Consider the following 14340-nt stretch of genomic DNA (forward strand, 5'->3'; position numbering starts at 1 on the left):
GTAACAGTTGGCTTATGTGTGACTAGCTCCTCGATCCCCTTGATCCAGTGTTTCCCCGGGAGATTTAGGAACCTTTGTGATCTAACGCATTTGTATCCAGGCTACATTACTCATATTCTTGCTATTTGTACCACCTTTGTGGGCAGTAGTTCTATCACCGGCAATCCAAAAGAGCTTCTGCATCTGTTCCTTTAATAAACTACACTATTCATTAATCTAGCCAGAAGAGTTCTCATTACACACAACCAAATTCCTTAAGGGTAGCCGTGATAGTTCATGCAACGTGGTTAGACTGAAAGTGTATGGAGTTACAAGTGCATCTGTAATTGTTGGCATTATATATATGTGTGTGTGTGTCTGTGTATATATGTGTGTATATATATATTTTGAACACGATCGGTCTTGTAATAGAGGAAATTGGGCATCACTCAGAATCTAAGCCTAGCTGCCCCCAGCCCCTCTGATATCTGAGGACAAGCTGGAAGCTTTAACGTGACAAACATACACACACATCACTGCCCAGATTCGCAAGCACAGCATGTTCATGGATCCCTTAAATACTACCATGGGAATTAAGTTCAATTAAAATCCGTGGCTGGCTGTCACACTACTTACCCCGTAATTGGCACAGACCTTGGGTCTTTCCAGAGCTGTATCTCCTCTTGCTCGTGAAGTAGTGCAGCTTCAAGTTCCCAAGTGAATTGCACACGCACACAGCGCTCCCACCAGTAGCTGGCCCTCGACACTCGGTGTCTCCAGCTGCTGGGTCCCTAGGACCTGTGTTCCCTTCTGCCATTGCTAGCAGGCAGGCCTCGGGACCCACCTCCCCACCCGGTACAGAGTGGGGCCACACAGAAAAGGATTTGGGAGCGCTCTCAGAAAGAAGGTAGGACAGACGGCGGGGATTAGGCGCAGGGCTCAGGCAAACAAGCAAATCAACCAGCGGTTGGCTTATGTGTGACTAGCTCCTTCATCCCCGTCTTCTCTCCATTTTCCATGCTTATACATCCCCCTCATCTTCCTCAACTCCTCTCTTTCTCTGCCCTTGGCTGCTCCCAAGCAAGGGACCTACCCCCCGTTATTTTTCCCCCCTTGCTCCCAGGTTTGCTACATCCGTAAACAGATTTGGTGTTGCAGGTGCTCTTAGCTAGGTCACCCTGGACTTCCATGGCATTACTGATGCGGTTTCCTGGGCACTGCTGGCCCTGGCAGATCCCTCTCCCCAGGATGACGCCAACTCTTTGTTCAACTACCTGTGAAGTGTAGCATCTCTCCCATCAAGCCCCCTCAACTACCCGTGAAATGTGGCTCTTCCTCATGGCCCTGTAACTGCTGTCAGCTTCTCAGTCTGTTTGCTCTGCTCAGCAATTTCTCTTGCCATGCTCAGGCGTTTCCCACAGGCTGTTCAGGGAGCTAAGGCTTACGCCAGGCCCTAGGCATCAGCCTGTGTGCCTTAATGCCTACCCCCAAAGTTGGCTGCATGTCCCATCATTTTTTCCTCTCCCTGTTCTAACTTCAACGTGCCAGTCTTCTCCACCCCATGGTGGCTCTGAGCACCCTCCTCTCTGACCAGGCACGCTTTCAGCCCTTTTGAGTGGCTCTTTCCCTTTGTGCCCTACTTGACCGCCTGCAGCCTCGTTTTGCAGGCGCCGGGCGTGGAAGTCCTTGCCTCGCACGGGAGACTGAAAGGGACTGAAGCATGGTTTGCTGTGAAAATTGGCAACTTTATTTCAAGCGCTAAGTCACCTTCAGCATTTGTGTGTCCTCGGACGAGCATGGACAGGACAGAGCAGGCCTTTGACACTGAGGCTGCCTTTGGATGAGCAGCCATTGCCGGAGAAGGATCCAGTGCTGCTATGCTGCAGCCTCCACTGGATCCTGCTCAGCCTGCTGCTCAAGCCTTTCTTCCTCTCAGGACCTGCAGGAGCTCCTGCACCCAAGTGAAGAACTCCACCAGCCTCTGGAGTGGAAATGGGCAGGAGCTAAACCTGCCCGACTGTGTTGGTATTGGGCTTGGCCTCTGAAAGGGAGTTGAGGCGGTGAGAAAATGACTCCATGCCCGTGATGTTGGACTGCCCCTTCCTGCTGGGCGCAGTCCCATCTGTAGCAGGATCCAGTCGTAAAAGTGCTGAGCGGAGGTGTAGACTCCGGGCTATTTTGCTCTCGCACAGCCTTTCCTCCAGCTGGTCACTCCAACGAGCCAGAAGTAGTCAGCGTTGTTATCTTTGCAGGTGAGAGGACCACCGCCGTCACCCTGCAGCGGAGGAGAGAGGATTAAGTTCTTCTTGGGTGGCCTCTGTCAGCACTAGATTTCTCTGAGTTACCAAAATATAGACAATAGAAATAGCTACTAGTGTTAGTAGATACATTTTCAGAATGCTTTCTCTTGCCACACCAATCGGGCTAGAGAGGTTGTTAAAGCATTCTATTAAAGGAAATAATCCCTAGATTTGGGATTCCTGCAGTGCTATCTTCTGACAATGGGCCTCATTTTGTTTCAGAGGTGGTCCAGGGAGCGTCAAAATTTCTCCAATTTGAATGGGATTTACATACCCCATGGAGGCCACAGCCTAGTGGGAAAGGAAGGAATAAAATGAACCAGACTCTTAAAAGGCACATCTCAAAATTATGCCGAGAAACTCGACTTCCATGGGTGGATGTTTTACCAACTGCTTTAATGAGGAACAGTAGGGAAAGTGAGATGGTTAAATAAAATACTTCACGGGATGGGGTTCTCCTTAATGGGTTGGTTACAGAGCTTAGTTCAAACTCTGATTGTGTTTCTAATACTGATTGTAGTAGTTTGTATCGTTTTGGGATGTATCGAGAGTATAATCGTTCGGGCTGGAATGTCACGATCCTCACCCCTAATGATAACCACAACTCAGGAAAGAAAAAAGCCCCTTCCTCACAGGATATGCGCAGGAAAAAGAGAGGATGCTGTGACTTCAAGTGAAGACGAGGCACCTAAGAGGCAATGGGAACGAAGGCAACTAAGCTCAACTGTAAAAAGTACTGGTAACTGTTGCTGGGAACGTAGAAATGCTTAACCGTGTGTTTACCGAGGGGTGCTAGCCTTGTGGAGTTACCACCTAGCACCCATCTCTGCGCAAACATGAAATAAACTCGCCTCTGTGTGTGTATCGGCCTCTTGCACACCGGGTAAAGAACCCAACTGCTGGGACAACACTGGGAGCCAGCAGCTCCCCCCCAGAGGCGAGCATCTCTGCTGCAGGGCCGGTGGCCCCGCAGCCACCCCCGGGCCTGAAGCACTGGGGGCTGCCTAGTCTGAAGAAAATAAAGGCAAAGTCCGGTGAGAGTCTGCACGCGAGGAAGAGGGTGGCAGGAACATGATCTCTGCCTCTCCAGTACCACACACCTCTCTCCAGGTTCCGCCTGACGTTGCTCAGACACGGTCTCTCTCACTTGTTTGGGTTTCTGCCTGTCGCTTGCAATATTTGTCTCTTCTTCTGATTTGCTCTTGAGAAGCGATGGGTTTTCTTGAGAGACATTGCCTTTTTTCCCCTCACGCCCATGAAGCTTTCTCCAAACAGAGATAACATCCAGCCAACACTTTGGCTCCTCGAGACAAGGCTCGAGGGGGGAGGGAGAGAGGGGAGGGAGAGGGGGGAGGGAGAGGGGGGAGAAAAGAAAGCTTTATCCTGATAGAAGGTGTTTTGGACGGTTGCTTGGAGCAAAGTGTTAGAATGGAAGGTGGGAGAAGAAAAATACTGCTGCTCTGTGACAGTGAAATCAGCCAGCAGGAAAGGAAAAGGATAATGAATACTCACATGCATTGTATGTTGGTTTTGGATTTTTTCTTAATGAGATGGATGCCTTCCAGTCCATTGGTGATACCGTAAATCCTCCTTTTTTGCACCTTGAGGACCTCTGCCGCTCTGTTCAAATCTAAGACCCCATCAGGAGATTGGCTCAGCAACTGAATGAACTTCTTTGTTAGAAGGGCAAGTGATGTATCATACCGAGTCTTTTCTGAAGGAGATTTTGGAGCTTGGCAAGAAAAGAGAAAAAAAACCAAAACAGGGAAATCAGTTTTCTCATTTTGGTTCCGAAAGCAGCATCCAGAAATGAAAGGATACATATTACAGATATTTCTTTCATTTTTACTACAGAAATCTCTCAAACCTCTGCATTAAGACACAGCTTACCACTGGGTATTTATTTGTATTTCAAGCTGCACTTTTCCAAAAGTCACAGGTACATGAGCAAAGCCATACATTTTTTTAAATGCAAGTATTTCCATGATGGATACATATATGCAATATTCTACTTAGGTTTTCACTATGTGAAGTCTTAAGAGTATTTTTAGTATCTATTTATTCTGGCAGCAATACCAAAAATTCCCCTATGACTCTCCTCCATCAGGCTGATAGCCAGCTTTCATCAGGGTTTGATTTTCCCCTCTTGTAAGACGAGTGTTTCACATGCAATTAAGCAGGACTTGGGTGTACTTCAGTGGGTGAACACAACGACAGATTCCATCAGCGCCAGACTCCACGGCACGGCGTACAGAAAACTCAAGTGAATTAGAGGAGATTGACGCAAGACACAATGTATAATCATCGTTTCCCCATAACCAAACAATGCTCAAACTGGGCAAGAGTCTCCCTCCACTTCTTTTAAATTAGAAGTCAGCACACGGCTTGGATCTTACTAGACAACGCGCTCTTTTCACGCACAAATGTAGCAACAGATGAGCTGTTAAAGAGTTTAAATATGGAGATCAGGATAATTTTTAACTCTAAATGTTTGAGGACTTTGTGTCAAGGGAAATGAGCCAGCCATTATTAGAAGTCTGCTGGGCTGGTACATCTCAAACCTTTCATTTGCTTCAAGTATTACGCAGGATGGATCTTAGGCTGATCTGGTGGTCATTTTCATGTTTTCAAGGTTCAGGTCCCCCACTTGATTGCAGAAGTCAGTCAAAACTGAAATCCTACCCGAAAGCAAACCTTTAGGCTACCCTGAAACATTTTGAAGGAAATGATGGCTTTTCAGTGAAAACCAATTCATTGCCTCTTTGCAAAGAGAACCTGCTGTATCTCATTCTTTGGTAGCTTCAGGGCTTGTCTGCATGGGGAACTGGAGGAAAATTCCTATCAATTAGGCGACATTCTGAATTTAGACCAGCATGATTGTTGTTTGTTTGTTTTAATTTGGGGTTTGGAAAAGAATGAGAGGGTCAGAGTGAGAAGGGCAAGAGGCTACTTGACCCCCAGCTAAACGGGGATGTGCTCCTGGTCATGCAGCAAGGGGGTTCTCTGTACGGCCTTAGCAACACTGCAGCAGCATCCTCTGCACCGAATGGTACTGAACTTCTGCGAGAACGCACTTCGGTTTAAAACGGACTTCATTTAGCTTAACGAAGTTCAGTTTAATGAAGACAACTGTGCTTGTGTAACTTGTCCGCATTAAGTTCGTCTCTTCAGCTAATTTCACTTTTCCCATCTGCCTCAGCAGAAACAAGACTTAGACTGGTGAGGAGGGACAAGCACCCTCCACACCTCTTGCTCTCCCATCACTACCACTGCTGCCCCAGTCCTCCTCTTTCCCCATTCCCCTCCCTCTGCAAGCCTAACTCTCCTGCTGAAATCCCCCAAACAAGATGGCAAGGCTACACCCCCAGCGCCTGTTGCAAGAAACCTACTGCCCGAGGCAACGCAGGCGTGCAAAAATGAAGACTTGCAGCAACTAAGCAGCGGCAGTAGTAATCTAGTCGTACCGCAGGGAGAGAAGGCAGCTCACAAAAAGCAGGCAGCGTGCAACGCTGCTGGGGCACAGCTACCGCTCTTTGCAAATCCCTGCCTGGGGGAATAAGCCCTGCCCATCAGCTGCTGTAACTCCAGTGAGGAAGGAGGCGGCTGGCCCGATTAGCCCTGCCGAATAACTGTGCGTTTGAGCCCGTCGCAGTATCTTGATTCCTCAGCATCTACCTCTCCTAAGCATCCCCCGCTTCGTGTCCTTGGGTGAAGAGGAGGCCCTGGATGGCGAGGCTGCAGGCTGCCCGGCGGGCGGAGGGACAGAGCTGGCAGCCAGGAGCCTCTGCGGCCTCTCAGCGGCTCTGCACCAACCGATCGACGCACGCCGCAAACCCGTTGCGTGCTGCTGGCTGCGGGGGCGAGGATGTTGCACACACATCCGGGCGAGGACAGTAATAAACACGCGTCTTTAGCTAGGTAACGCAGCCTGTCGTGCTGGTTCACACTGATCTCAAGCTAGTAAAATCAAAAACTCTGTGCCATACAGCGTGTTACCAGTTCCCTTACTTGTTGGACTATCTGGACTTCTTGTCGCAGCTCTTCCTTTCCCCTTTGGAGTCTTTAGTCCTTCAGCCAGATACTGGTGGCCACTTCCTCCTAGCTCCAGCCTTCGTTTTGCCTGTTTAAAAAGAAAAAACGAGTAATTTTTTTTAATTGATGGGTTGTTAAGAAGTGTATTTTGCTTTATCAAACACAATATTGGGCTTACAGGAAAGGTGGACAGCAGTGAACTTTTCGCAGCAAAGTTCTGTATCAGTACAGGTTCATACCTCATATTCATCACAAGGGAATCTGAATATTTATGGGAACCCAAAGGCAGGCTTCAATGTTTCACTCTCAGAGGCTAGGTTGATGGTTTTGTTTGGAAAATTTAGCAATTTTTTTTAATTTGAAAAGCTGAGTGACAGTTGTATGACCCGCTTCAGTCCAGTCTGGACCTTTTCAAATACATATGAAAAATGTCTACCTCCACTTGAGTTGAGAACGTTTCGGTTAAGAAAACCAAAGACAAACGCTCAAGCACACAGGTATGCACCCAGAAATCTACATTTCTTCTGAAAAACTCCTTACGTCCATTGAAGTTTGGGCACAGGTAGTGTAAGTGCAAGGGGAAGGAAAAATGTAACTTGAAAGGATGGCTTTGAGAGGACGAGTAACTTCCACTACTGTAAGCTTTCCATCAATGACATACGAGACGTTACATCAAGAGCAGCATTGGACAACTGTTCTCCTCTGCTCGTCAAGAATTCTTGTCCTCATTGAAAGCACAACCACTACATTTATTTCATATTAACTAGCACGTTTGCATTAAAGCTGCCTACATAAAAGCAAGGTGGAGCAAAAGTAGTATCAGAAAGACGATGCCTGAAAATCAGCTAAATGTTGCATTCAGCTCAATGGAAAGCTCTGTACACCTTGAATAATAAAAATCATGAATGACACTGTTAAACTGTGCAACACACAAACTGCAACCAAAACCACCACCAATATGAATTTTGTTCCTAGACAGAAACACAATCTACTATCTTTGGTAACAATTCTATACCCTGCCGTGCTACTCGGGTTACTGAAACTAAACCTGGGGATACTTGTTATCCTAACAATAGGAAGGACATTACCTGGGAAGACACAGGAAAAAAAAGACAAAGAAGTTTTATGTCTAATGAAGTTTAGCCAAATAACTGTTTCCAAAGAACGTTGTTTATTCAATTAGGTAGAGTAATTCAGAGTATCTTATTTGCTTGCTCTTTAGACTTGCCCCAAAGGGCTGGATCATATTCAGCTCCTCAGTGAGCCAAGATAAAATAATGCATTCCGCCATGGAGTTGGAGACAGATATTTCCATATTGTGGATTTAGCTTGTGCCCCTTTGTGCGAAGGGGCAAGGCACTAATTCCTCGGTGACAGAGCAAAACTGAACTAACTGCATCCTTCTAACCAGCACAGGCACTGGGCGCCGGGCAGCCCATGGGTGGCAGCTTCTCACGGCGCACAACACCTCTGCTCCGCTCCCCGAGGCATTGGCTCCGCCATCCAAGGACACAGATTTTAAAAAGGTCGGCTGTTAACAAAAGCGTCCAGCTAATGTGTTTAGCCAACGTAATTGAATTAAATTACGATTACAGCTATTCCAGACAGAGAAATACATTTCACACTTTTTTTAAAGGAAGTGTTTTTCCACCCTGAACACTGTAAGAGCAAAGGCAGGAGGGGTGAAAAGGGAACAATCCAGGGCGTGGGAAGACTAGGCCAAAGGGATACAATTAAAGATAAAAGAGAATCTCAAAACCAGGTGTGAGAAGGAGGGGAAATCCTAAAGACTTAAAATCCAGAGATTTGCAGCAGCTCTCTCCATCAGAAGAGGAACTCCGGTTTGGACTACACATCAACACTTTTTGTCTCAACTTGTTTGCAAGACAAGACCCAATGGTACTTCGCCCCTGCTTTTGTCGTTAAACACTTACAACTTTCTCCTGTGAACTTCAAAGAATCACGTTTGGTAGTGAGAGAAGACAAACAGCACCCTTCAGCTGTGCGCAGCAGCCCAAGCCTGTCCGAGTGTGTCGGGCTGTTACAAACAACCTGCTCTCGCCGGTCTCACCAGCGCGCCGTAGCTACGGGCAGTACCGGACTACTGAGCGGCTTCTGCAAAAATACCCAACGGCAGAGACAGCACTACAGGATAGTTATTGTGTAGGGCACAAAGCATATGGAAAACCTGAGAGAGAGATACAGAGCAAAATATTTTAGAAGAGTTTAAAAGAGCTTGGTGAAGTTACCGAGAGGCGATTTTAGCAAACCCCAGGGGATGTTTAATTTCTGGCCAGATGCTACACGTCACTCAGCAAGTGCCTTCTTCCCCTTCCTGTTTTACAAACTTCATAACAAGATGCAGGATTGAAGTGGCATATTCTCTCAATTTCTTCTTCCCCGACTGTGCTGGTTTTGGCTGGGGTAGCGTTAGTTTTCTTCATAGTAGCTAGTATGGGGCTGTGTTTTGGATTTGTGCTGGAAACAGTGTTGATAAAGCAGGGATGTTTTCATTACTGCTGAGCAGTGCTTACACAGAGTCAAGGCCTTTTCTGCTTCTCACACCGCCCCACCAGCGAGTAGGCTGGGGGTGCACAAAAAGTTGGGAGGGGACATAGCTGGGACAGCTGACCCCAACTGACCAAAGGGATATGCCATACCATATGACGTCATGCTCAGCATATAAAGCTGGGGGAAGAAGAAGGAAGGGGGGGACATGCGGGGTGATGGCGTTTGTCTTCCCAAGTAGCCGTTACGCGTGATGGAGCCCTGCTTTCCTGGAGATGGCTGAACACCTGCCTGCCGGTGGGAAGTAGTGAGCGAATTCCTTGTTTTGCTTTGCTTGCCTGCGCAGCTTTTGCTTCACCTATTGAACTGTCTTTATCTCAAGCCGCGAGTTTTCTCACTTTACCCTTCCGATTCTCTCCCCCATCCCACCCGGGGGGAGTGAGCGAGTGGCTGTGTGGTGCTTAGTTGCCAGCTGGGGCTAAAGCACGACATCCATGGCTTTGGTAAATCCTGTATCAGCCTCATCTCCTCAGTCTACCTTCTAGAGCTGTATGGTGGAGCCTTGCTCCCATGCTGGAGTGCAGGGCAGTCACGGGAGGAAAGCAGGAGCCGGCCCCGTGCGTTGCATTTGCTGAGCGGGGCTTGGTCCCTGGAGGCTAGAGGGCATTGGCCGGTCCAGTTCCAGCAGGGCGATGTCGTTCCTCTGCGTGATGTTACTGTAGCGCTCGTGAACCAGTAGCCGCTTGATATTGCGCACTTGGGCCTCAGGGCCCAGCTGAGGCAACCGGGTGGCCCCGATCACCACGCGCCACATGGTGATGTGCCTGGAAGGCAGAGGGAGAGAGGGGTGAGAGGGAGCGGAGCCATGTGCTGCAGCAGCCCTGCAGTTCCCTGCCTTCTGCTCCACAAGGCAGAGAGGCAAGCAGCACTAGGGAGGGGGCGAGTGCCCTGGCACGCCTTAGGCACAAGGAATGTCGAGCTGGAGGCTGCTAGGAAGCAGTGGCACAAGCCCAGCCTTCTCCCAGTGCCTTAAATATTAGCAAGGGAAGTTAAGTTCAACTAAAATCCGTGGCTGGATGTCAAACTACTTACCCAGTGGTTGGCACAGACCTTGGGTCTTTCCAGCTCTGTATCTCCTCTTGCTCGTGAACTAGTCCAGCTTCAAGCTCAAGAGCAACTTGCCCGCGCAGTCAGTGCTCCCACCAGTAGCTGGCCCTAGACACTCGGTGTCTCCAACCGCTGGGTCCCTCTGACCAGAGTTCCCTTCTGCCATTGCTAGCAGCCAGGCCCCTGGACCCACCCCCCGCACTGGGTACAGAGTGAGGCCACACAGAAAAGGATTTGGGAGCGCTCTCAGCAAGAAGGTAGGACGGACTGTGGGGATTAGGCGCTGGGCTGAGTCAAAGAAGCAAACAAGTTGGCTTAAGCGCGACTAGCTCCTGGATTCCCCACCCCCACCCCCTTCTCTCCATTTTCCGTGCTTATACAGCCCCCTCAGCTTCCTCAGCTCCTCTTTCTCTGCCCTTGTCTCCTCCCAAACAAGGGACCTAGCCCCGCTTCTTTTTCCCCCCTTGCTCCCAGGTTTGCTACATCTGTGAATGGATTTGGTGTTGCAGGTGCTCTTAGCTAGGTCACCTTGGACTTCCACGGCATTACTGATGGGGTTTCCTGGGTACTGCTGGCCCTGCCAGATTCCTCTCCCCAAAATGAGCCCAACTCTCCCTTCAATTATCTGTGAAGTGGGGCCACCTCTCACATCAATCCCCCTCAACTGCCCGTGAAATCTGGCTCTTCCTCGTGGCACTGTAACTCCTGTCAGCTGCTCAGTCTGTTCGCTACGGTCAGCAATTTCTCTTGTCACGCTCAGGAGTTTTGCACAGGCCGTTCAGTGAGCTAAGGCTTACGCCAGGCCCTAATCGGCAGCTTGTGTGCCTTAATGCACACCCGCAAAGTCGTCTGCATGTCCCATCATTTTTTTCCTATCCTCGTTCTAGCCACAGCGTGCCAGTCTTCTCCATCTCACGCTGGCTCTGAGAACCCTCCTCTCTGACCAGGGACGGTTTCAGCCCTTTTGAGTGGCTCTTTCCCTTTGTACCCTACTTGACTGCCTGCGGCCTCGTTTTGCAGGCGCCGGGCGTGGAAGTCCTTGCCTTGCCCAGGAGACTGAATTGGACTGAAGCATGGTTAGCTGTGAAAATTGGCCATTTTATTGGAAGAACTGTCAGTTTTAGCACTTGCGTGAACTCGGAGGCTGCTAGGAAGCAGTGGCACAAGCCCAGCCTTCTCCTGAGCAGTCTGTCAGCTGGGCCCTGGAGTGCCCAGGCACGGGGCGTGCTGCAAGGGAACGGGACGGGAGTAGCACATGGTGCCGTGCACAGGGCACCTGCTAGTGCTGTGGGGATACCCCCATTCCCTGGTCCTCCTTATCTGGCCTCAGTGAAGAGGTGGGCTGCCGTGAGGACCCACTGTGGGCTGATGAGGGACCCTCCGCACATATGCCCTGTGCCCGTTTTCCAGGGATGCTGGATGCCGATGATCCAGGAGGGGCCAGGTCGCTGGCTGGGCATCTGTGCCACCCACGACGCGTGACATGCCGTAGTGAGAAGCCATGGGCCGGAGCGCACAGGTCCCTCTGGAAACAGAAACTCCTTACTGTCCTGCTCGAGGGCTTGCTGCTCTTCAGGCTACGAGTCAGCCGTCTTCCCGCTCCACATGCCGTTGCGTGGACAGCAAGGCCAGGGAACCCCGTGGGGCGTGCGTGCATCCACCCCTGTTTCTGCTTTGTCCCCGCAGGCCAGTTGTGCCAGCAGCATGGGTGCTGGCAAGGAACTGAGGTTCCCAGGTGGGGTTCAGGAAGCTGTGGCGAGGCTCAAGGGAACGAGCAGGCACCCTCCAGTGACCCCCATAAGGGTTGCCCAAGTTCCCAGTCAGAGCCTCGGGCCACTTACCCACATGTGCTGTGTGCAGGCCAGCACAGGGCCAGCAGGACGAGGAGGGGGAGCAAATTCATCGCTGCCAGCAACACGTGGCAGCTGCAAGAACGGAGAGCTCGTCGCCACCAGTGCGGCAACCTTGGTTCCGGGGCTGATGTCACAGAGTCGCTGGTTCCGGGTGCTGGGCGTGGTGGCCTCCAAGCATGAGGGGAGGCAGAAGCTGGCATCGGACACCCCCGACAGACCCTCCCCCTGCCAAATGCTGTGCTTGTGGGATGAGGGCGTGCAGGCCCCGTGGCAGGCAGCAGCGCCTGGGTCCAAGCACTGCCTGCTAGTAGCTGGCAGGAAATAAGTGGGGCATCATAGCCTCTTTGGGAAGTTCACTGCCACCCTGCTCTCTGCAGCCGTTTGCCACCAGCTCCTTCCCAAAAAGCATACGCCAGAGAACAGAACTACTCCAGGCAGTAGGCATATCTCTGGGTGTTGAAGAGCCGGTCTGGTTACAGCCACGGCACGCAAGCAGAGATGTGCAAGCCAACTAAGGCAGGCGTACCCAAGCAGTGTCAGCCTTCCGGCACAAAGCCCAGTGAAACGCAGACGCAGCACAGTCCACACTGGCTACGTCAGCCACAGCAACACCCTCTGGCAGGCTTCCTGTCCTTGCTGTCTGTGAGTTACGTTGCTGTTCTGGGCCAACACCGACAAGGGCAGTTGTGGCCCCTGGTACACGTGGCCAAGGACATGCAATTTTTGGCTCTAGCCAGAGAAGGATGCTCCTGCTCTCAGCCCCACATGCCATTCTCCACGGCTTTGGTAAATCCTGTGTCAGCCTCATCTCCTCAGTCTACCTTCTAGAGCTGTATGGTGGAGCCTTGCTCCCATGCTGGAGTGCGGGGCAGTCATGGGAGGAAAGAAGGAACCAGCCCCGTGCATTGCATTTGCTGAGCAGGGCTAGGTCCATGCAGGCTAGAGAGCATTGGCTTGAAGAATGACAGTCTCAAAGCTCATGATAGGTGCGGGGGCTTCCCGCTGCCATTCTCTGGAACAGCCTTTCTCCCAGCTGGTGATTCTAACGAGCCAGAAGTAGTCTGCCTTGTTGTCTTTGCAGACGAGAGGACCACCGCTGTCACCCTGCAGCGGAGGAGAAAGGACAAAGGTGGTGTTGTTGGGTGGCCTCTGTCAGCACTACGGCTGGCTCCTTCTCTCCCACAGCACCTGCCAGAGCTGTACTCTGCGGCACAGAAAAGCCCCGCTTAGGTGCCAGGGCGTACAGAAGCTTGTGTGGGAGGGGGTCATGGGCCTGTAAGGTAGGGTTCCCTCTCATCTCTGCAGAGTGACCCTGCACGTGTGGAACGCAGATGTTCCAGGCTTGGGCTGTGGACCTGTGGGCTGCCAAGAGCACTGGATGGGCTTTGTGGGCAGAGTCGCAGGCCTCTGGGGCAAGGGGGGCACTGGGCAAGGAGCTGCAGGTGGGGAAGGGGAGGTCAGCCCCAGCAGCGGTGGGAGGGTGACTTGCCAGGCAAAGCACGCGCTGGGGTCTGCGTGGGACGGTTGTGAGAGGGCTGCCCGTGCTGCTGGGGCTTGACTCGTAGCACGCTCCTACCTGGCAGGTGTCGATGCCACCCTGCGCATAGCCAGCACGCAGGTTGTGGGTGTGGATGGCCCCTCTGTACCACCCGCTGCTGTTACAGAGGTTGACATCAATGAGGCGGACCTTGGCCTCCTGCAGGACATCAGTTGATCCTCCAGCTGCGAGCACAGAGAGGAATTAACACCAGGCAGTTCGTTGCCATTTCTCCTCCCCTGTCTGGGTGAAGCCCTTCCCTAGGGCTTGGCTTTGCACCTTGAAGGCACTGTACCGGTGGTCCCCTTGTGCCTCCCTTTGGGGAATGGCTCAGGCCCATCTCTCTAGAGGCATGCGGCCCCGCAGCCTGACTCTGGCTTTCGCCTCTGCTCTCAGGAAGGCCAACCCGTCTCCCCTGCGTGCCAAGCTTGCGCTCAGGACACGAGTACTTTTTGGGAACTCACATCTTGCAGTCGTGGAACCCCAGCCGCTGGCGTAGCAGGTTGTCAGCTCCGACACTCTCAGCGAGGCGTCGGGCACACAGGCAAGCTGGATGGAGTAGCTGCACTGCACAGGCTGGTCCAGTTCCAGCAGGGCGATGTCGTTCCTCTGCGTGATGTTACTGTAGTGCTCGTGAACCAGTAGCCGCTTGATATTGCGCACTTGGGCCTCAGGGCCCAGCTGAGGCAACCGGGTGGCCCCGATCACCACGCGCCACATGGTGATGTGCCTGGAAGGCAGAGGGAGAGAGGGGTGAGAGGGAGCGGAGCCACGTGCTGCAGCAGCCCTGCAGTTCCCTGCCTTCTGCTTCATAATGGAAAGGGGAAAGCAGCGCTACGGAGGGCGTGACTGCCATAAAGGGCTCCTATAAAAAAAATGGTGAACCACTGCAAACAAGCCCAAGGGTGAAGCGCTCCAAAAGCCCCCCAGCGTGGAGCGCTCCCAAAATAATACCAAACACTGCAGGCATCCCACACACACAAAAAAAAGAATGGTACAGGATTCCCCCAAAAAGGTAATGGTG

At 51.5% G+C, this 14340-nt stretch overlaps 1 protein-coding gene across 1 annotated transcript; it reads right to left on the bottom strand.

The window, feature by feature from the left end:
• Positions 1-1894: 1894 nt before the first annotated feature.
• On the bottom strand, positions 1895-14045 carry LOC132321792 (acrosin-like; the record flags this gene model as incomplete). The annotated part of the gene is given in 3 exon segments (XM_059835231.1): positions 1895-2254; positions 13356-13501; positions 13781-14045. Coding segments are annotated over 3 exon segments (771 nt in total), but the record flags the coding sequence as incomplete, so codon positions are not given.
• Positions 14046-14340: the final 295 nt, after the last annotated feature.

This window comes from Gavia stellata, unplaced genomic scaffold (assembly GCF_030936135.1).
Source record: "Gavia stellata isolate bGavSte3 unplaced genomic scaffold, bGavSte3.hap2 HAP2_SCAFFOLD_98, whole genome shotgun sequence".
Lineage (NCBI taxonomy): Eukaryota > Metazoa > Chordata > Aves > Gaviiformes > Gaviidae > Gavia > Gavia stellata.